The following is a 24,146-nucleotide window of genomic DNA, read 5'->3' as shown; positions in this document are numbered from 1 at the left end:
GCGCACAGGGCTGGCAAAACGCGACCGACTCTTTATCTTTCCGGAGGAAACAAAAATTAATGTACACCGGCTATCTTTCTCAGTATCACCAGGTGATCTTCCATAAGCCCACACCAGCCGCTTGTTTGTTAATTTTCGTGTGATTTTATGGCTAATGAGCGTGTGAATAATGGCAGAGAGACGGGCATGGCAGGGAGTCAGACAGAGCCGCTCAGAAGAACACAGGGAGAGTGACAAGGACGGGGAGAGAGGGAGAAAGAAAGGGGAGGGGAATTGACATTAAAGCAACACAACAAGGAAACTACACTGCAGAGACACAGACGCCTTCATTTTATGTTTTTGAATAATAGCTGGAGCTAGTGTGGCGAAGTGTATCTGTGAAATCTGCCGTGAGCTCACCCCGGTAGCCTTAAAGTGCCCCGAAAAGGAACAGCTTTTGACCGAGTTGGATTTAAAGGCGCTCTCCGACGCTTTCAGAGATATGGGTGAGAATAATGAAGCAGGGGTTTTAATTGTAATTCTGAGTAAAATTAACAGTGGGTACCAGGCCTGTTCTTGCGGAGACAGCCATGCCTAATGGGACGTGAAAACAAAGGCCAACCGCGTGTGATAGCTAAGCGGCAAACACTGAAATGCCAATTTAGATGATCTTTTGCCTATTTTGGCCCCTTGAGATTTCTTTCACCAAGGTAGGATTATGTTTATAATGCGGCGATTATGAATGACGGTGGCTGCCATTACAGAGGAGCGTCCATTAAAGACTTTACCAAATTATTATGGAAATAATGGTCATTCACAATGGGCTTCCTCTTGATATAACTTTAATATCACATGTAAATGTTTTAATGAAAGTCCAGTGTTTGGCTGGTACTGAAGTGCTTGACCCTTGAATAACATGACCTTTAACAGAAGGGTGATGTGGAAATGGCACTGCATGCATCTCATCATGTCAAGGTTGTGGTTTAGTTGTCATTATAAAGATTAATAAATACAATTGTAGATGCCATCTCTGTAATGTCCCGTCTTTGCAACACCTTAATATACCTGTGTGTGTGTGTGTGTGTGTGTGTGTGTGTGTGTGTGTGTGTGTGTGTGTGTGTCCTCAGGCTCAGAGCCACCCAGCTCTCCACAGGTGGTGGAGGATGGAGGTGAGGAGGATGAGGAGGAGCTGAGCGGAGGAGAGGAGGCAGAGCTGCGGTCCAGCTCTGGCCGTGGCTCCCTGCTGACCCGTAGAGGCATTACCCTGCGAGTGCTGCTGAAGGATGCCCTGGTGGAGCCGGGGGACGGGGTGCTGTCCATACACTACCTGGTAGTAACACACACCACAGCTGGCTGTACTGCAGCTGGTGTGTTATGATGTTATATCACACTGACGAAAACCACGACCAAGTCAAGCTGCTTTTGCAGGGCTCATACATTACTGACCTTTCCCAGATGTCTACATAAATTTTGCTTAATTTCCATGACCAAAAGAAACCAGTTTGAGTTGCCACTGAAGCTGAGCATCTCTAGATTGGTAACAGACATACACCTGCATATGTTTTTTTCTATTTTTTTTTCTTTAAATTCCAAGTCAAGCGTAAATAACACAGTTTATAACTGGTTTGACCAAAAATGGGGATAGAATTTACTTGTACATATAAAGTCTTAGACACACTGATGCATGAACGCCTGTTTTTTTTTTTTTTTTTTTTTTTTTTTTTTTTTAATTTATTGGTTAATCTTTAACAGAGATTATGTTATTTTAGTCTGATTTTTATGTCTTTTTTATATTATTGTAAAATTTATCCATAACTTTCCTAGGACCTGGGAAATGTGTTTTCAAATTCCTGACTTGCCCAGGTTTTTCATGATTATATAAATACTTTACAAGCACATGTAGATAATGAAATACGAGCACCTGGCAGTGGTTCTAAGAGGTGAACCAATGCTCGTATCTTTTGCTTTTTTTGTTTTACAGTTGTCCTTCCTCTCTCTCTAAGGGTAAGAAATTTGTGGGGGACCTGTTGAACGATGGGAAAATCCGCTGGGTGGAGACGGGCCAGATCTTTAATTCTCCCAGTGCCTGGGCAACACACTGCAAGCGTCTGGTCAACCCGGCTAAGAAGTCTGGCTGTGGCTGGGCCTCGGTCCGCTACCGGGGACAGAAGCTGGTCCAGTACAAAACCACCTGGCTGCACAAGTACCAGCCCAGTGCTGACATGGTGAGCGCAACACAAGGAACATGGAATTTACCAGCATTAGTGTTTTTCTGGTTCTGATGAAATAAATATTCTTATAGAGGGATCTACAATAGGCTGGAGGTTGTAGATTTCCAAAGCTTTCCAAAGGGATATTTAGAGCATATCAGCTGTGAAACATCAGGGTGGAGACGGGGCTTTTGGGTAGTACATGTCTGCTGACATGCAGGAAAGGAAGATGAAGAAGAGGACGGACAAAGGAAGAGCTAATTATTAAAGAGGGATATTGATGAATTACAGGCACAGATGAAAAAAGAGAACTTGTGAAATAGAGCTTCATTAGAGTCAGATCTGGTTACAAAGGAAAGGAGAAGTTAGAGCAACCTTTAAAATGAATAAATAGATAACATTATAACAATAATAATAAACACAAGAATGTTTGAACACCTGAATCCCAGCCCCCCAAATCTTTCCATTGTTCTTATTTTGTGTGATGCCAGAGCCTGGTTAGTGAAGAAGACGATGATGAGGATGAAGAGGAAGGAAAGACAGCTGTGCAAGCCGATGAGAAGAACAAGAACACCAAGCCTGGATTGCACGGTATCACCTGTTCTATTCTATTCTATTCTATTCTATTCTATTGTACAAAAAGAGTTATGTAAAATTTACCTCACTGTGCCTCCTAGATTCTCATTCACTAAGCAATCTCAGCAAAGAAACACTGAACAGACAGTAAACTGGCTGCTTTGTTTTATCTGCTGTAGTTTATTATTTTGGACATTTAGCAAGCTAGAACACTGGAACAGAAATGTGAAAATAACATATTTTTTTGTTGGGACAGACATCATGGTGTCACGGAGAACCGACAGAGAGAGGATTCCTGTCAGATACTGCACCCTGGGCACCAGGGATGCTGCCAGGTACTGGCCTTTATTTGGATAGTGACCCACACTGTTTTTTATGGGCTGGAGTGAATTATATTGTAATTTACGTTTGCTGGTATCCTCAGAGACCAACACACACTAGTGGAGCTGTCTGCCTTCTCAGCCATCAACAGATTCCAGCCTTTCAATGTAGCCGTGTCCAGTAATGTGCTGCTGCTAATGGTGAGCACCAGCCAAAAGTCAATGAGCCAAATCTCTGCCAAACAACATTCTGACACTGAGTCTGCTGTGTTTTTTTTTTTTTTTTTTTTGTCCACATCAGGACTTCCACTGTCACCTGACCACCAGTGAGGTGGTGGGCTATCTCGGAGGACGATGGGATACCAACACACAGCGTGAGTGTAGTCAGACATAAATGCTCAGGAAAAGATTTTGAATAGTTTAGACATAGCACATAAAATCCTTAGTTCATACGCAAGCTCAGCGATGATTTAGTTGTGTGTGTCTTCCAGTGCTGACAGTCTTAAGGGCCTTCCCTTGTCGAACCAGACTAGGAGACAGAGACTCTGCTTCTGCTGTTGAAGAGGAGGTAAGACATGGATCTACAACACAAACACCTGGAGACACTGGCAAAACCTGCAAGGGAGTTCTGTCAATACATAAGAGCATGCACCACTCCCTCGTAGAGCTTGAAAGTAAAGAACCAAGCGTTGAATCTGTGATGATGTGGCTAAAAAGATGTTTGAGAATTCTTGCATCCACATCAAGTTTAAGTTCTGCTCCAAGCTGGTCAGCAGTGCTAGAATGAAATTTAATTTTAGTGTGACCACTCTGCATCTGATGGTTCAGGAAAAAAGTGCTATATAAAGTACAAGCAATGCATGAATATCTTGTTAATTTTTGAAGAATGGTTCAGGGTCGGTCACACTAGATTCTATTCATTGTGTTTATTCTGTTCCAGATCTGTCAGAACCTGTTCATGCGTGGGCTGTCTTTGGTGGGCTGGTACCACAGTCATCCCCGAGGTCCGGCTTTGCCGTCTCTGCAGGACATCGACTCCCAGATGGACCACCAGCTGAGGCTGCAGGGTTCAAGCAATGGCTTCCAGCCCTGCTTGGGGATCATCTGTGGTCAGTGTTTCCCTCTTTACACATGGAACTGGAGTAGTAGGGCTTGGGCTAGGCAATACTACAGTAATAAAAACATAATTTATTGATTTCCCGCTGATTACCTCTCCCACAAAGGTAAGAACATTAAGTCTGTTGTAAAACGTGCCCAGGAGCTGTCAGGGATTCAGTGACTTGCTCAAGGACACTGTTGTCTTGACAGTGCTGACTGCTCGCTGGCTCAGGGAGTGAACCTGGGTTTTCTGTTTTTGAAAGACTGTGTCTCTAACCACAAGGCAGGAAAATATTTGGGGCCACTGAGCTTTCAACCATCTGTTCTTTTACAGGCCCATATTATCATGGCAATCAAGGCGTGGCGTCGACAATAACACCATTCTGGGTAGTACCACCTCCTGAGGTGAGGACACAGGCACAACACATTCTTACGTAGCATTGAGACCGTGTTTCGACCTCATGCACCGTGTGACTCGAACTTTCTGTTAAGCTTAGCAGCTTTCCTTTAAACCGACATCAGTTTAGATTAGATTAGATAGCTTTATTAATCCTCAAAGGGGAGGACACTAGCTCAGATTCCCTGATTAAAAAAACATCAAGAAGCTTCTAGCTGATATCAAAGGATCTTCAAACAGAATAGTCTTGACTGAGCCTTCGTAAATACAGCATCATTTTTCTTTTTGCAGTTTAACTTTCTGTCCAGGTAGACACCAAGATGTTTGTAAGACTGGCCAATTTCTATCCGCTGACCCTTAATTGTCACCGGGGAGACCTCCTCCTTCTTTCTTTGTTCCCACTGACAAATGTTGGGAAATCCAAAGAGTTAATTATGGATTTGAGAAGGAAGAAGGAGAGAAGGAGGAGGTCTCCCCAGTGACAATTAAGGGTTAGCAGATAGAAATTGTCCAGTCTTACAAATATCTTGGTGTCAGTGCTGTGGTTACAGCACTCACTGTACAGCTACAGACTGGATTCATGGTTGCATGAAGAACAGGATCTCAGAGGTCAGTTATTTTCCAGTGACTCACTCGCATCATCTCTTTTTTTTTGCACAGCAACGGCCCAATGACTATGGCATCCCAGTGGCAGTGGAGGTCACCTACGTACAGGACAACTTTCTCACCAGTGACGTCCTTAATGAGATGGTACCGTCCTGTTACTTTCTGCTCGCTGTAGAGTCAGTCATCAGAGAAGTGTAACAATAGTGCATGAACAGTCATTTAAAAAAAAAACAAAAAAACGACTAAAACATAAAGTAGAATAAAGTAGTGTGTTACAGTCAGGCTCAGGTGAGTGTCTGTTGACTGTCACAAGAAATGATCGTCTAGGATTTTTCAAGGACATATTATTATTACTATTGCTCTCAGAGGGTTATTGTAGAATGATTCAAAATGGACAGAGTGTCAGTTGCTTGAAATTGTGTGACATTCACATCTCAAATCACATGTTGTCGATAAGTTGTTTGTGCGTGCTACAGTATGTTGTTCATGTGTAAAGCAAACAAACAAAAAAAATGAAACAGGTCATAAGCAGCAAAAAATGTGCAAAACGAGCAGAAGAAAGTGTTTGAATATGTAATCTCAGCCAAACCTTACAATTTCCAGTATCTCACTCATATTTATGACATTTTACCAGTTCTTGACTTTCCCAGGTGTTTTCTGGAACTTGAAAACTAGTCTATAAATTTCCAGGTTTTCCAAGATGTGTGGGAACCCTGCTGTCAGCTGGGGACAAACACACTCCTACAAATGACAGTTGTTTCATTTGTAGGAAATGCCTTACAGACCTTACACCAATCTTTACCTTTACTTTCAAATTCTTTACTAAGTGTATGCTCAATCCATTTCTTTTGTTTATCTAAATTAAGCCTAAATTTAACCAAAGTTGTTGACTGTCTACCCATAGTAAATTGAGCAGGTGAACTTGGCAGTGAGCCTAGAAGCCCTTGACATAAATTACAGATTGATGACCATTTTCACCTGAAAATACCAAGCGGATAGTCTGCTGAAACAGCTCTTGCTGAGAGTTAATACACTGTTCTATCTACATCAGGATACATTTTGTTATTTTATATTGACGTGTGGCTCTGTTATTTCCTCCCAGATGCTGTTGGTTGACTACTACAGGACGGCTCCTGACCTGGTCCAGTTCAACCAGTATTGGTGTCCCGATACAACCATGATGGACAAGATCAAGGTAGGAGGGGCAGAAGCTCAGAAATGCACAAGCCAGTGAACATTTTCACTTTACAATACATTTACGACTTGTATCTGGCTGTACTCTGACGTAGCTATAAATGCAGTCATGTTCCTTTGACCCCTGGATGTTTTGGGACTGACAGCATCACTCGCCGTCCTCCAGGTGACCCCAGCTGAGGCTGCCCTAACTTTATTTTTACCTTGTTCCTCAGGGCTCTCTGAGTGGCCACGCCCCGAAAGACCAGGCCTACTCCCAAATTTTGGAGCATGTCTACAGTCAGCTAAGCAACATGCACTGAGTGGATCCTCTGCACGTATGTGTGTGTATGAGTGTGTGTGACTGTGTGCTCCATTTCAAGTTGTTCCTTTTCGTACCTTTGTACAGATCTGACAGGACTGGCATTATTAACATACAGTGTGAAAACTGCTTGAGTAATGTGAAGATGCCTTTAATACTCTAATGACTGAGTGATATTTTACTTTGGTAAAACACTATCATGGTTTATCACACGTTGCTGTGAAACATTATTTGCCCACTGAAGAGTGTATTCACCACTGGTGGTTACCTTTTTGTCCCCTCCACTCATGTGAACATTAGAAAAGGGTAAAACACTGAGACAAAACACAACTGATGTCCAATATTAAACTGCTCTCTGTCTGGAAACGTGACACTAAATGTCTTACCAAAGTTAAATATTGTTTTAAGGACTCAGAGTAGAGTAGTTGTATGGGTCAGCAAACTACGCTCGTGTATGTGTGTGTGCATGCACTGTGGCCTCTTACATGTGGACCTATGTGCCTGTCTGTGTCAGTGTCCCGTGGTGTGGGCAGATATTGCCACATATGTACCGTATAAAACTGAATGTCCTACAATTGCCTTTATGGATTAAAACAATGGTGCAGTGGTAGGGAAAACTTAAAATGATCAGAATATTTTCTTCAATCAGCATAAAATTTATGCCAACATTTTCATGGTTGAAAATATTTCACACACTGTACCGTTTTCCTTCCATAAGGTCCTAGACAAAACAACTAGAATAGGTTGAGCAGGATGTTCCCTTTATGGCCTTCTATCGCTCTTTATACATTAGCAAAGTATGCAGAGGTTTTCAGTGCCAGGCTTGACTCAAACTGTTATCATTACTTCCATTACTTTTGAGAGTGTTTTGACTTCCTCCAGTCAGATTACTGGGTTGCAAATTGGGACAAGTAATTTGATTCCATTGTGCCAAGCAAGTTCAGTTTTATCTAGTAGCTTATTGAACCAGGTATGTGTGTGTGCTGTTGTGAATGTGCCCATCTACTGTCTCCCTGCCAGTTTTTGTGAGACACCAGTCCTCTTGGTTGGGACAGTAATCTGCATCCTCTTTACCTGTACTGTATTTATTATTAATGACTGTGGATTGTGTGATATACAAGTATGAAAACAAAGCAATGCCTTAAGCCTGCTGACTGATCATGAACCACACAAACCATTAAAATATACACACTGGAACTATTTAAACATGACTGTCTATTCCTTGTTCACTTTGATAGTTGGATTTTTTCCCCCCTTGAATCTGCTAGATTAACGCCTTTATTTTGTACCTTATTCATCCTGCACATCCATGACTCTGTGAATAAAATGCACCAGATATAATTTAGTCGAAGAACAAGTCATCAACATGAGAAAGTACTATTTTTCTGTTTATTTATTGTAAGAAGGGGGAAGATGGGGAACAAGAAAGAAGCAAGTACAAATATTTTGATAATAAATGACAATATTGCGGTTAAATTTTGTACTCATGACATACCAAAAGGTAAAAAGGCAACTTAAACTACGATGTACATTTACAAAGTATGATATAGGACTACATGCAAAGATTAATTTAAAAAGTTTGTAAGGTCTTGTATATAAAAAATAATACTAAATAGAGCCAGAATGATTTAACAATTTTTAAAAGAGCACTTAAGAGAGATTAAAACAGATACATAACCCTTTAAAAAAAATCAGTGGGTCATTTTTCTGAACATGGGTTTAGCCTTGTTGCAAATGCAATTTTCACTGGTGGTGTTTGGTGATAAACAGCCGAGGCTACTCATCCCATGTCCAGGAAACTGCCTGTAGTGTCACAAACACTCAAAGTACTCATGCATCTATGTCTGTACACACGAAAGTGCCAGTGGCTAGAAATTAAACCAAAAGTAAAGAAATTCATGACCATTTGTTAAGTAGCTAGGTTATTTTGGTTGTTGTATTAGTTCATTTTCCTCCTTCCTTTGCTAAAGGCACTAAAACAAAGCTACCAATGACATTTTTTTGATAGTGTGATCCAGTCAGCACCAAATATCGGCTTTCAACTTACCCCTGCACTTTATACGACCATTGAAATGCACTACGATCAGACATGTAAACATATCAGTGGGACTAAACCCAGGCATGGGGGAGGCGGTCTGGCAGACTGGAGTGATGGACAGACAGAAATAACGGAGGGGGAAGACTGGGACTATTAAATGTAGCCAGGAACTACAGTAGCAAAACAAGTGCAGAGATATCGCACACTGAAAATGTGAAAGAGCACCCCCTTTTCATTCACAAAACCTCCATGAAATTACTTTAGAGACATTTCAAAACTCAGCTGGATTGAAGATAAATGTTTGGTAAGGATTAGTATTTGGTAGGAGCGGCTCTCCAAATCAATTCAACTGGCGAGCCGCTTACAATGTATTGCTCCTTTTCCCTTTACGTCCTCCCTTTCACATTGAGTCTTTCCCTCATACAATGTATGTTGGATTAGACACCATCTGCGGGTACATACTACAGCTAAATACAAAACGAGAAACCAGACTTGTCTGGATAGTTAATATGACTCAAAGGGGCTTAGAAGAACAACATGTGTTTACCTCAGCCCCTCCTGTTGACAGAAGAATTACAATGATGTGAATGATCAAAATCACAGGGTCACAGGTGCAGAGTGAAGATGATTTTTTTCACATTTTCCAACACAGAGCCAGATAAAAACAAAGGGACACTCAGTGGTGCATGAGAGACTGAGACGCTGCCAGCAGCGTTGTCTTTCCATTTCTGTGAGGAGTAAACAGGCGCTTAAGACAGGGCTCAAAAGACTGAAAAACAGAAATGGCTTTACACACTAAGACAAGCAGGCCCAAAATTTATAGAATATATGGCTATTCTAGAGATTATTTAACAGTTTAAAATAGGGCTATAGGCTGCATTGGCCTGCTATATTATAGTTTCTATTGCATTCTGTAAGGACTTTTTGGCTGTATCTCTTCTATTCAACAGACAAGCAGATAATCACTGCAAGTGACTCAATGACTTAGCATTACTATGACGACCAACAGGTAACTAAAACGTTTAGTGAAAAAAAGGTGCAATGTTTGCATTTAACTTTGGGTTTGTGTGTAATGTTAAGTCTGTCACACACACACACACATGCACACACACACACACACACACACAATCTCATTTGAGGACCAAGGTGCACTTACTATATTTTCTCACATATTCGGTAAGCAGAACTAAAACAGTCTTACAACTACTGTACAAAGATGACACTAACATAAATCAATACTGAACCAACACAGAAAGCCCACCACATGAGGCCTGGAAGTTTCTCCTGAAGCTACCAAGAGCACTGATTGCTGGACAGGGAAAGCTACATGGTGGAGTTGTTGAGGATCATTAAAAGACCATTGAAATGGAACAAACCTAAAAATGAAAACTATCTAAATTACAAACCTGAGGCTCGTGTGTCACATTAAAAAAAATCTAACTGCAGTATTTTTCAGATGAAACCAGTTTAACTACATTTTTTGCTCATGTGTAATTTAATTTGAGTCATCTTGTTGTCGTTCTCAGTCAGGCCAGCAGGTGGCATCAAGAGACGGGCTCCAGTCATCCAATAGTACAATCAATGACATGACCTCATTTTTATAATGCCTTGCATTTTAAATGAGAAAGGTAATCAGTCAAGTAAAAAATGAAAATTACTGCAATGTTTGAGCTGGCATCTCTAGTCCTAGAAAACTGTAAGCTGATGAATGACCTGACTTTCATGTGAACTGCGGATTTATCTTTGATAACTAGGTTTACTTATTTCAGCATCTCTTTTCTGTATCAGTTACTACTGGTTAACAGAAAACATTACTTAACAATGTGGAGCACATTAGTTAGTGTGTATCTGAATTCTGTGTCTGTCTTAGTCTAGATCCTTTTACCTTTAATTGGGGCAGATCGAGATTCTTGAATTTTTCTGTTCTGGAATGTGAAAAGCCACCATCCTCTGAATTTCCCTTCTTCAAAAAGTCCAGATGACAAAACATGCTTGTCTGCAATGGTGATGTTGGCGTTGAAGATGAAAATGAATATTGAATGACCCATCCCTGGCTTCACTTTCCTCCCTCCCTACATATTTCTATTTCCTCTCCTCAGTCTATTTCCCCCTACTCACTCTCTCCTTTGCACTCTTTGCAGCAATCTTTAGTGTGGTAATGGAACGATGACCTCCACATAGTTGAGAGGGAAGAATCCTGATTGGCCGTGCAGGTTTCCCTCGTACCAGTTCTCGTCGATCTGACTGGTCAGGGTGATGATATCGCCTTCGTGGAAGCCTAATTCTCCCTCGTTCTCCGGCTCAAAATCGTACAGCGCCTTACAGCTTGGCTGCTCTGGGGCTGTAGAACAAGCAGGAAAAATACAGAGAAAAAAAGGAGATGGGGACAGAGAGAAGAAGAGGTTAGCTCAAATTTCCACCTACTTTTGCTTCCTCTGAAACATTGTACTACCACACTGAAGGGCCACAGCAGGGTCAGTGTCTCACACAAGTTGTCACACTGCACACCGTTAGTATGCCTTCCATGTAGAAGTTCATACATCACTAATGTGTGTATGCTATTTACTATTAGTATATGGCACATTCAACACAGCACATATGAGTTTAGGTGAATCATTCCCAGCTGGTAACTTAACCAAAAACATTTTCATTTTTTGACCTGACAGTTTCTCTTCGTTCTTTTCTCCGCCCTCTCTATCCATTTTCTCAGTCCATCCCCTTTTCTGTGATGTCATGTAGATCAACTGAGGAGAGTAGGGCTCCATGTACAGACAAACCAGGCTTTTTGTCTCCCAACAAGTTCCTCATTGTATCAATTTTACCCCACAAACTGTTGGTTCAGGGCAGCCTGGAAATCGGGATTTGAGCACTCACTCAGTCTCCCTCTCTCTGTATTATGCTACATATATTCAATGTCAACTTATAACATTTGATTATTACCAAGAGGTACCTGAGTATATGTCCCATCATAATCACTGTGACATATTTACATTATGCTGATAAGATCATTATTTGAGCTAATTAATGCGCTAATTAGCAAATATTACTATGTTAAAGCCTTTGTCTTCACATTAGACACATGGTATTAATATGGTATTGGTAACCTAAAACATTAAGGAGTTACTGTAATTTCAGGAAAATCCATTTTACCTGATTAACATGCAAATTTATGCAGCAAGATGCCACAACATTTAATCAGATCAAGTATAGTCTATAGGGACAAAATGCGGAATAAATATTAAGTTTCTGCCATGTTTTGCTCTTGAGTTATTGTGTTCATACACAAACAGAAACACACATTTGCCTTCATGACAACATAATATCCCACACACCAAGTACCGTGGTGGCAAGACATAAAAATAGGGGCGAGTACAATTAATGTAGAAGCATGTAACAAAAGCTTGGTGTTAAATGGTCAGTGGGTGCTCTTCTGTTCAGGAGTGAGTATTTATTTTCAGAACTCACCGAGCTCCAGTTTGTGTAAGTCAAAACAACATTATGTTGCCTGATCTGAATTAACTTACAGTTGGCACTGACCTTACAGTTATAGAACTGTTTAAAACAAATGTTGTAAAGTAATTTACTGCAGGAAAAAAATCTAAACTCTCAACAGTGCAAGTGACTGAACAAAAATAAAAAAATGAAAAACAAATTGAATAGAAAAAACACCAGGGCAAGAAATAAAAAACAGACTCAAGAACTTCAGAGAAATAAATACCGGGCTTATGGACCCATGCGCCATTGTTTGGGTTGGATAATGCTAAACAAGCTCTGTGTGTAATGTTATAGTCTTTTTTTCTGACTGTAGCATCTAAAGAAACTGTTTCCAGCGACTTCTCTTGTGTTGAACGGGGGTGCCACAAAGCTGTGCTAGCAAACATACTGCATGTTATAAGGACATACAAATTTCACTGATTCAAAAGACACAGGGACTGATATTCGCTGTTGACAGCAGAAAAGGACGATAAAGAAGCATCCAGATGTTCAATATTTTTGATGACTGATGTATCGTTTGTTCCAGGTATTGGTAGTGCAGTGGCTTATCGATAAGACAATTTGCAAATAGGACTGAATTAGAGCCACTTCTCAGTCAATACCTCAAACCAGTCAATCATGGTAAAAGCCGCACTCTGATTTCAGAGAATTAAAATACGGCAGTCACCAGCAACAGCAACGAGGAGGTCATTAGTATTTTTCAGCAGGTTAGTTTCTGTTTTGTGAGAGACTCTAAAACCTGGGTAAAATTTCTCAAGATGTTATCATCAAAAATGTCATTGTAAGAGGATTCAGACTGGTTTACATTTCAACAATACCCCCAGGTATGGGTGTATTACAGTATGTATAAAAGAATGGATTGAGCCAGTAGTTAGAGAATTGCATCCAGCTGCTAAAATCGTTTTGGAAATCTGGATAGTTTCTTAAGCACAGTATGTTGATTTCATCTACATCCATGCATGTTAAATAATTAAATATATAAGCATCATAAAACACTATTATATGGCTTTTTTTAAGACGCTAAAATATTTTGATTAACAATCCGTCCCATATTTCACACAAGTAGTTGTTCAAGCATGGAGCCATCTCTAGTACAAAAAACACAACACAACAAAACAAAAAATGGCCCACACACAATCTGTGACTCACGCAATCTGGGTTTCCGAAAGGACAATCTGGCGAAGGGGAAAGATGGCTCTGATGATGTCAGAGGAAAGAGGAACAAGGTCAACTGGAGAAAGGGCAGCCAGATGACAGGGCAGTAGCAGCCCCATCCCCCATCCAAACTGTGTGCGTGTGCGTATGCGTGTGCGCGCGCGTGCATGCACACTAGCAGTGTGCATTCAGTGTCTACACAAATATTCAATGCATACCAAAATTTATGAAGGCTAAAGGTGATTACGGGAAAATGCACACCACTCTCTGCAACGTTGACTGGTTGCAGATCTTGAGCAATCATGTTGGCAAAGAGGGTAAATTCTGTCAGTCTGGCCTCTGCAACACTTGTGAGGAACATGCGCAAATGTCCTCATGCTACTGTGGCTCGGTCCATCTTACTCGCTTGTAAAAATAGATAGATGATTTGTACATAGCTGTATGCCAACTTTGTAGGACATGTCTTACACTGAACAAGGCTGTCCTTTGTACCTTAAAATTTGACCACACTTTGTGTGCTGTTGATAATTCAGTAATTGTAACTGAAATCAGCTATCCATGGATAAGTACAAACTAATGTTGCTTTTTCTTTTTAATGACACTACAGGCCCTGTGCCGGCTGGTCTTAGCCATAGCATGTATGCATTTTAATCATTTTAATCAATGGTTAGGGTTAGGGTTTAGTTTCACTAAAAATATAAAATACCTCAATGTTTTTAAAAATGTTAATAGCCAAGTTACAAAGGTTGATGCTTATCCACAGGAGCACAATTTGTTGTTATGGTATCCATACTAAGTACAGACCAAAGTTTCTTACCTGAGTTGCGTGATGGTGGAGGGGCAACTGAGGTTGTGTAGCCACCGTTTGATTGATCGTTGTCTCCAAAATCGAAGATAGGCTTGGGTTTAGGTGTGTATTCACGTCTTGGTCGAGACTGGGCCTCATTCATCCTATCCAAAAGAACAATGTAGTTTAAATCTTACAATTCAAAACCTCCACACTACATACAAAATGTTTCTCTGTTTTAAGTTGCTGGTACTAAAGAAGTCCCACATTCAAACAGGAAATGGCCACCTCAAGCAGAAACATGCCCTGCGTTCCAAATCGCATACTTATACTTTTTACTTTTAGTATGTACTGCAGCTGCCCTTACAAAGTATGTAGTTTAGTATGTATTGGGACATACTAATTCTTTTTCTCCCTACTAAATAGTATGGTAGTATGGGTATTGGAACGCAGGGTAAGAAGCACAGCTCATGTTTGTATCACGTCTGCATGGCTTCGTTAGTGTACCTTTCTCTGAGTTTGTCTGAGAGCTCCTCCAGGATCTGCACGGCCTGCTTGTGGTACTGCAGCTGGGACTCCACCAGGGAAGAGAGCTGGCTCACCTGCTCGATCTGAACACACACAAACAAAAACACCACATACCCATGTCACCTTGCTTCAGCTGTGAGTAAGCTGAGAGGCATTTCACGGGGAACTGAGTTTCATACTGTGGTTAATAAATGACCTGACCAACAGTGTGAGCATTATGTTTAAACAAACCCCACCCAAATGCAGCTATGAGAAGGTGAAATATCAAAGCATATGAGCATGTACCATTGAGCAAATTCATTGTTATTGTTGATATTTGATTCACTGTAGTTAATATTTCAAATTTGATTGTTAAATGGTGGCACAGAAAAAAGTAAAAAGAGTCTAAAGCTAAAGCAAGCAACAGGAAATATGGGACTGAGAGTCTTTCAGCCTTCAGGCAGAGGCAGCACTGCTCATCCCCAGAGTGTCAACATATCAGATCGTTGATACTGAAACTAACGTCTGAGCCGCTGTGGTAAGACAGTTAGAGAAGTTAGAGGAATAAGCACTGCACTGTCAAAACACAGGCTATGCGATTTTGTACACATAAACCCCCTTAGTCATGTAAAAAAGCTCCTCATAAACATTAACACAAATACACATCTACAACCACTCCATGTTCCTTGAAATGTAAACACCAACAGCAGACACTAAACAGCTGTGATTCCTTAACTTCTTGGCACAAATACACAAGTCCTCACATCAGTCTCTAGCAGGTTGTACATGCTGGTCTCGGCCACTTCCTTTGACTCATGGAACTTCTCCAGGGCCTGTCGGATCTCCTCATCTGGGATTTTGCCCTGGCGCTTCTTCTTGTAGTCGTAGTCCAGGCGACGGCCTTCCAGCTTCTTCAAGTGATGCTGAGGAAGAGACATGGTTTCTAATGGTTAACTCTAATGATTTAGTATTTTATGCAATGCTTTGAAAAGGAATACAGAGAGGAGTACAAGTTAGAGAGGAATGTGTAAAATGGAAGTGACAGGATAATGCTTTGGTGGCTGCCCGACAGAAATATTTACACAAATGAGTTTAGCTTGTGCGCGTATCTTCATTAAAGAAAAATTACTTTTCCATTGTATTCATTTTAGATCTAAACAGGAAGCAGTGATCATTATTTAGTATCATCTGATTTTTGACAATTTGGAGCAATGATGAAAGAGCGAGAAAGTCAGCATACATAACTCTTCTCTAGTCTTAGTTTCATTTGGTGTAACTGATATCTCTTGTTACTGCATGATCAGTTATTAACAGCCGATGTGACATAAACTCTATTGGCTTATAGCAGAATGTCAGTATGCCAGATACCTGTATCTCTCTGAGGTCTTTGTCACAGAGCCCCTGCAAAGGGTCAATGAAGTTCTGTTTCACATCAATGTCTAGAGAGTCTTTGACCTCTGCCAATCTCTTCATGGTTTCTCCTGCATCTACTAGTGCTCCACCTGCACAACATAACAACAGAGATTATAGTTTAGATATATAGCACAGTGCCACAATAGTACCGCGGTGCTACATTGCTATTAAACCACACATAGCCTACAACGGGACAATGACACAAAACCACCAACACAGACACACACAGACAGCAGCACAAAACTGAGAGCAGGGAAGTCAAAAAGCATTTCATATGCACTTTGTAAATCTGCCACAGGCTACTACTGAGCATCAGAAGTACACCACAATACATGCACATACACACACACTCATAGACAGACACACAGACACACACACACAGCCTACCAAAGTTAGTGTCTTCTCCCAGTTCCCGGCCATACTTGGCCATACACTCCCCCAGCAGGCCCTCAGCCTGGGGGTAGCCTGGGTTTTTCACCTGACCACGGATCTTAGACATGGTGTTCAACATGGACAGCTTGGCTCGTGATGCTGGGGGTGATGTGAAACAAGAGAGAAAGGAAACGAGAGAAGATGAAAGTGGGGATAGATTTAAAAAAGGAACAGATAAAGGTAAAGGAGAAAGTCATAGAGGAAATGACATCCTGTTGCAAGGAGTTTCTAATTTCTATTGTTCTACTGTAGTGATGAACACCATTTCACCAAAACTTCTCAAAACAGAGGTACATATTTCAATCATGTCTCACCTGGGTTTGGCTGTAGGTACTCTGATGTCTTGGAGATAACCTCCACTACTGCTTTACTGGTCACATCTACTTTCTACAAAACACAGGGAGTACACACACACACACACACACACACACACACACACACACACACACACACACACACACACACCACAAATGTGCAAAATTAAGACACTCACAGAACTAGCATAATACAATCATAATCAAAAAGGCTATCCCACAAAAGTGTGGATCTTAATTTTCTTAATTTTCAGTTTCTACAGTAAATTATGACATGAAGTGATGTTTTCATTAGCTTTTTTTTTTTGCCAAATGGATATATTAGTGGGTATCCGAGCAACTACCAAGTCATCTGTTGCATAAACATCTGCAAATACATTAATGTAAATGTATAACAAAAAAAAAAATCAATATGTGCTAATATGATCATTTTTGGGGATACATTCACATGAGCAATATTCATGTGCACTGCAGAGCACTGCAAAGCACTGTACAAGCTACAAGCTGAGGCTGCTTTTTTATGCTGGCTGTGTAATACTACACTTTTACATCATTACTGTCAGATGAAAACCTTGTATCTCCAAAATGTCAATTTTTCAGGAAATAATAAGGTCTTCTTGTTGGCTTCATGATAAATGAAGTTTTCATACACCCAAAGAGTAGTAGCAAACCATGTTAATCTTCAAAATGAGTAAAAACATGAAAATCTTCAAAACGAAAGCAAATTCACAACTGTCATATTTTACTACATAAAATCTGGGCTTATAGCTTCAGCCGCAGGTGCACCTCAGTCCACTGAAAAGACAGTTCTCTTACCCGTTCCAAGTCTTTGAAGTCCTCATCTAGTTTAGTTCCCTCTGCACCTCCAACTTTCTCACTTACCATCTAGACAGAGGAAGAGATAGAGAGAGAACAACAGGGAGGAAACAGAATAAATTACACAGCTATAATGTTACTCTAAGTTCCAGATCTGAGTAACACTATCAATGCTTGTTAGCATATTAACAGCAAACAAGCCTAAGCATGTTTCTACATTTAAACATTCACACCACTGCTCTGCCAACACACACTCCACACAGAAGATGACTAGGTGCCCACAGTAAGGTCCTTTGGCACTGTAAATGTGTTGAGTTCATTCACCCTCACCATACCATATGCCCTCTGTGCTACTAATACTATCATTTGTTTCTTATTTACACTTGTTTACATTATGACAGTTTTACACTGTCTTTAACTAATTTACAATGCCAGTGAAGTTGCCTACATTTTGCAGCTTAGACAAGGTAAGAGTGACTTGCAAAAAACAGACAACAGTGTAGCCACAGCCTAGGCATGACACACAGAGCAACAACGTCTACGGTAGAGCTGCACAATATTGGAAAAGCCTGATCTTTTTTCAGTGATATATTGCAATATTACAATATGAAAAAATATAGGAAATTTCACACAAAGCATGCAGTGTATTATTCATGTACAGATATACAATTAACAATCATAATTTTAATCATTTGGGTACTTTAATATCAGATGGACTTAGACTACTATACCTCTTATAGTTATGGAAAATGAGAACCTTTCACATTTTCCTTCTGTATTAAGCAACAAAAATGTTGTAGCATGATGTTTAAGTTACTTGACATTGTGCATCCAGCAATGTGACAATTGCACATGTGCAAATTGCGGTGTCGATGCTGAAATGATACATCATGCAGCCGTTATGTTTGGTGTTACGCAATCCCTTTCCTGCTTGCACTTTGCTGAATGCAAAAATGTTGGAGTTACTTCATTACTTCTATGATCCCTTTCTGAAGGGGGTATTTCAATAAAGATGATATTCCACAACTGGAGCAGACCAAAACATTTTAATTGGAAGCATATGTATTTCCATGTGAGATCACTCAGCTTGTTTATAGGTCACAGTCAAAGAAGTTGGACAACCAAATGTCTCATTTTTGCATGTACAAAATAGTTTTTTATGCATATTTAAAGCCTAATTCCTATAAACCTTTGCAGGGTTTCTGCTTTTTTTATTTTTTAGAGAGGCTTGGGTGGTAACATTGCTTGTGGTGGTGGTACATTTCAAACCCACATAGGAAATTTCAATGGCAAAACTTTTTTTTGAACCCACCCAAGAGTATTGTGTAAGGATTAGTCACCACTGGTACTCGTTAAGTACCAATGTTAAGAGGTTTTAAGAAAGGAAGATACACAGAATATTCATAAAATGCCATCTTACAAATACTTTGTGGCAGTCCTCGTGTATATAATCTGTAGGGGAAACGCCTGCTTTACTATAAAACCAACCACACAAAGTCCTTTCTACTGTAATAGGTCTTTGTAGCTCAATTTGTGCTGCCCATTCCCTGGCCTCATTCTTTGACATGTGTGACCATGTGAAGGCAGCAGTGGTTTCTAACTAAGCAACAAAAGAGAGAAAAAACAAAAAACAAAAATATGACAACAACAACAACAACTGCAAGCTGTGTGGACAAATGCATATTCCTGCAGCACAACAACAGGCACTCTGCTGGACAGTCAGTCCATGCCAACGAAAACATTTAGCCCACTCTGGATTCTTTGACTTCCCTGTGTACAGGCCCATACTCGTTAGTATGGTAGTAGGTTACTAAAATTAGCTGAAACTGCTCCTCTGGTTGTTAGATGGGTTTGTAGTGCTGTAACATTGTTATTCAAATCTTGAACTGACGTGTCCTAAAGCCACATGGTTCAATCACTTTGGCTCTCTCCAAATGAAATGAGCAGAAAAACAACTGTTGCTACTGTGTTCTCCTACCGAGGCCTGTTGTTGTTACTGTATTTTGGCAACCGGTTGGTTAACAAAACATGGCAACCACAACAGCCCCTGGTTGCAGAACAAATGGTAGGCCTACTAACAATCCTGATGTGAATCCTTCATTGGTTAGTCCTTCAGCTTACACAGTGAAAGCAATTCAAATTCTGTTCACGCTTTCATTAAAGGAAAAAATGAGCCAATGGATTGGCATTAAAGATTAAACATTGTACTTAAAGATTTCTGTGGTGCACTTGTTCCTGAAGAATTTTAGGTACTGCAGCCTAGGTAACATTAAAACTTTCCTGAACTACCATTACATGTTACCAGCCTGTGACTAAAACAGCTTGGACTGAACTAAGTCTATATTTATAATATCTGACCTACATTGTGTGGGCATGTATACTTTGGCTGAAGGCTAATATTATTAGACCAAGGCCTATGAGTCATAAGTACTGATGCACTATACACTCATACATACACTAATCAATGTGGAGCATGATCCTACTGTCAATAAAAGCATTAGAGTTTGGCAGTAGGATCTTTTCAGGAGGAATGTCTAACTCAACTGGTGACTCACATTGGCTAGTAACATTAAGATATGTTGCATAGGCTTTTTTGCCCCGTTTCTTCCTTTATTGTCCCTTCAAAATGATTAGACAGACATTTGCTAATCATTTCTAATAAGAGACTACTCCTCTTGATTTTATCTGTTCCTTATGACATCCCCGTGGATTCAACACATCCATTAATTCATGACAGACGAGTAGGTTTGAGTCATTTTAAGTCCTGTCTTTAACAAGACTGAACATTTTTATGATGATTAATGGTATTACAGAGATATTCTGAGTTTGATTAAAAATGCAGTTAAGAATAGCATGTTTAAGTGACCAGACAGTAGATGAGTTTGATTTGTAATCATTATGAGATCAGGACTTCAATTATTTAAGTTACAGGTTGGATTTTTTTTTTTTTTACAGTTATAATGTTGAATGTATGTCATATGGGGAAGACACATGACTGAAACCCTTAAGGGACTGATGTTACAAGTACGACCACAACTCTCATCCAACTCAGTGCTGAGAGAACTGAGGTTGGACAAGCTTTCAGTCAGTGGCCCTATTTTTTCCAACAAGGGCTAAGAAATAAACTTTATTTAAGCAAAATCCAATTCTAAAAAGAAGGCCTAGCATTTTACTATTTGTATCATGAGTCACAAAACTCCTACGCTATGTCTGTTTTTATTTATTAATTTATTTTTATTTTCGTTATTACATGGGGCCAAAGCCTACCCCAACTCAGGTACTGCTTTAGAAAGCTGTCTTGAAGAGGTCATGAAGAGGTCCAGATAACTCGTGCAAGATGACTTATGCAGATAACTGAGATTAGCAAATGAGTGCTGAGAGACAGAGGGTAAATGTCAGCCTAATACAGATGCACAGTTATAAGGTGGCATATGAAAATTAGTTGGCGAGCATCAACTGATAGGTAAAGCCATGTTCTGTTATCTCTTGCTCCCACAAAAGAAGATCTGTCTGCTAGCAGCAGCATAAATGATGGGTAAGTTTAAAGCTACTGGTAATAATAACTGCAAGCCTCAACTATGAAAAGAGACATTAAAGGGGACAAATGTTTTGAAAGCAACCATTAAGACAGAAAAAATAACTATTGCACAACAATGATGGACAACAACTGTTTGAAATCCTTGTTAAGAGAAAATGAATGGCATCATAGATAAGATGTCTGTGAGGTATGCAAACTAGGTGACAATGCACGTTACGAGGTTTCAGCTAGATCTGTGACACCAATTTCAAGAGGAAATGAAATGTCTCACGCAGACGAAAGGTGTGCTGGTAATTAGCTGTTTCTTTGCCAATACATTAGATGCTTACAGGCATCTGCATTAAATTACATAACATGATTTAAACAGCTGACAAAATAAACAGCCAAGGTCACAAAATATAAGTAAAACCCTTAAGCCTCTACAATTATTGGAGAAACTAGTGTGCAGGTCTTCAACCTGTCAGTCTGTCCCAACAGGGGTTCAAGTAATTTACAGAATCACATATAATGTTTAGAATTGAAAATAATAATAACAACAATAATAATAATAATAAAAAAAAAATCTTACTGCAGTCTCAAGGTTTCCTCCAACTATTAACATGTCAAACAGTCTGGGAGGGAAGATAAAAGGAAGTATTGGGCTTACAGTGTAGTATTGCTTTGTTTTAAAGTGTTGTGAATCAAAATATGTGAAAACCACAAGGCTTGTAATAACCTATATTTACATCAAATAGAACTTCATAACCTGCACCCATAAAGGCTACTGGCATAATGCCTAAATGACATTTGTAATTAAGTAGTCCACTTGATTGCACCATTAGCCAAAAGCATACGACAGCACCACAGTTTCACTTAAAATCTTTACTGTATGAGCAGGTAGCACTGGTCATGATCAGATACATTGACAATCCCATAGCCATATAAAACACATGGGCTCATGAGACTACTGTCACCAGCAACATCCATTCCCGCTAGCACGTCTAGCCCTTCTCAATGTGATCTAAGAGTGTGCGTGCCTGCTGTTTGTGTCTGACATTTGAGGTTTTAATGATGTATAGTGAGAGGAATTCTCTGAAAAACAAAGAAAAGGGAATGAGAGACAGTAAGGGAGGAAAATAAAGATGTGCAGGGTACAGAGCACAGATATCCACTCTGCAGCCAACTTCCTGCATACCTCAAGAGGAGAAAATCTGAGCAATGTGCAGCAGCAGGACATAAGAAAAATAATTCCTGTAATTAGTCTGAACTGCCATGTGCTCATACTGTCAAAGCCTTGTATCACTGCAAGCATAATCTCAGTTAAGGAGTCTAATGAACACAAGTGCCTTTGCAGAGGGAGGGACATCATATTTCTTCTGTGTGTGTCAAGTGTTATTGACTCTCATGGAGTTCTGGCAAGAACAGCAACTGCATTGCAGTCAAATAAAGGGAAAGCTCGCTCTGTCCTCTGCATTACTCTTTGTCCCTTTTCTCAAGCAGTGTGTACATTATCTCCCTCACACTTCTCAAACATCCATTACACTATTTCCTCACAGTCACTACAAGCAGTACCAACACGACAGCTTCTCAATCTTGTATTTTTTTTCTTCCCAACAGGGAAAAACAGGGATCTGAGTCCATTCCTGTCAGGAAGCTGGGGCAGTTACCAAATGTCTTTCCTGCTGAGATCAGCAGGGACAGGAAGAAAGAGCCTCAAAAGTCTTTTAGTCGTCCACCCCCATGACTGAGGGCAGGCCTTAGACTGAAAATTAAAAACATTCACCAAGGTTCTGGCATATTTCTGTGATGCCAAATCACACCATATGACTTCTGAAACCCTGGCACAGCACGGCCGACCTATTTTATTTACAGTTGTTTATGTTAATGTCCCAGGCACTGATTCTGGCATGACAAACAGAAGGGGAAAAAAACAAAACACTGCTAGAAAATGGGTAACTGGGTTAACTGAGATGTGACGTTGTATCTTAATCTTCAACGTTCACGACTAAGCGAACTAACTTTGAACACAGATCACATGAATTTCCAAAATCTTAGGTGACATTTCTATACCTGTTCAATACAGCAGCAAATGAAGCTTTTTTTTAAACAGTGGAAACCCTGATTCATAAACAGAAAGTGAGGTCCCAAAGCAGACAGAGCTAAAATGCTGCCTCAGGGTGTGTAGCCAAGTTAGTGAATCTGTACACTGCTGGGTTAGCTACAAATATAACGGTTAACAATTCTAACTGCAAGTAATGTAAAATGCCACTCGACGTGCCAAACAGTTAGTTACTTTAATGTAATATTGATGTTTACCTTAATCGACTAACACCAACACTATCTACTAGAAAGGCGTTATTTCACAAACTTTAGCAACTGGGAGAGAACACAAGGTTACTACTATCTTAACTTCGGGCTAAAAATAACGTACATTTCGCTAGATAACAATGCGAAACTGGCTATTTTAACTTTAAAACAGACACGATAAATTAGTTAGCTTGCTGCTGTTGCCATTTGTTTCTGTAATTACACGTAACCACAGTATCAGCAGGCTAGTAACGTTAGCTAGCTAACTTAACCACTGGCTAATGCTGCTAAAGGAGGTTAGCTGGCTAACGTTAGCCGAGAGTTAAGAGCAGAAAAGTTTTTGCAAACCTGGCTGGCTTTATAAAACTGTTTCTTCAAGCCCGCTACAGACATCTTGAAGCCGGACTGCCTGAAACTTTCGAGGAAGGCGCAAATGAATTATGATGCAGTTACAGTACGCTTGTTAGAGATATAGTTTTTAAAGAGGGGGCCAGTGCAGAAAATTGATGAAGAGGAGTCATAGGACTGCACAGCCGTCGCTCCAGGTCGGGACACGCCAAGTGATTTTCAACTGACCACGTCTACGTCGAGGATGGCTCCCACTATCACAGCTCTTTACAGAGCAAAATGTGCAAATCCGATCGACTGGATACCCTACAACCCTGGTTAAACAACGAATTACTC

At 40.2% G+C, this 24,146-nt stretch overlaps 2 protein-coding genes across 2 annotated transcripts; one reads left to right on the top strand and one right to left on the bottom strand.

The window, feature by feature from the left end:
• Positions 1-254: 254 nt before the first annotated feature.
• mpnd (MPN domain containing) lies at positions 255-7,903 on the top strand. Its single transcript, XM_030049321.1, has 13 exons — positions 255-485; positions 1,107-1,309; positions 1,983-2,204; positions 2,681-2,780; positions 3,022-3,100; positions 3,190-3,286; positions 3,387-3,459; positions 3,577-3,653; positions 4,026-4,194; positions 4,518-4,588; positions 5,241-5,330; positions 6,289-6,381; positions 6,596-7,903. The coding sequence occupies exons 1-13, from the start codon at positions 482-484 to the stop codon at positions 6,680-6,682; spliced, it is 1,365 nt and encodes a 454-aa protein (XP_029905181.1). The 5' UTR covers positions 255-481; the 3' UTR covers positions 6,683-7,903.
• A 145-nt stretch (positions 7,904-8,048) lies between these two features.
• On the bottom strand, positions 8,049-23,855 carry sh3gl1b (SH3-domain GRB2-like 1b). Its single transcript, XM_030049317.1, has 9 exons — positions 23,811-23,855; positions 17,639-17,707; positions 16,823-16,895; positions 16,464-16,607; positions 16,032-16,165; positions 15,428-15,586; positions 14,664-14,767; positions 14,187-14,320; positions 8,049-11,060 (listed from the first exon to the last, which is right to left on the bottom strand). Exons 1-9 carry the CDS (start codon positions 23,853-23,855, stop codon positions 10,867-10,869), a joined length of 1,056 nt encoding a protein of 351 aa, XP_029905177.1. The 3' UTR covers positions 8,049-10,866.
• Between the last annotated feature and the right edge of the window lie 291 nt (positions 23,856-24,146).

Source organism: Myripristis murdjan, chromosome 4, assembly GCF_902150065.1.
Source record: "Myripristis murdjan chromosome 4, fMyrMur1.1, whole genome shotgun sequence".
In the NCBI taxonomy this organism is placed as follows: Eukaryota; Metazoa; Chordata; class Actinopteri; order Holocentriformes; family Holocentridae; genus Myripristis; species Myripristis murdjan.
The sequence above is the reverse complement of the archived record's forward strand: the minus strand, read 5'-3'. Positions and strand labels throughout refer to the sequence as shown.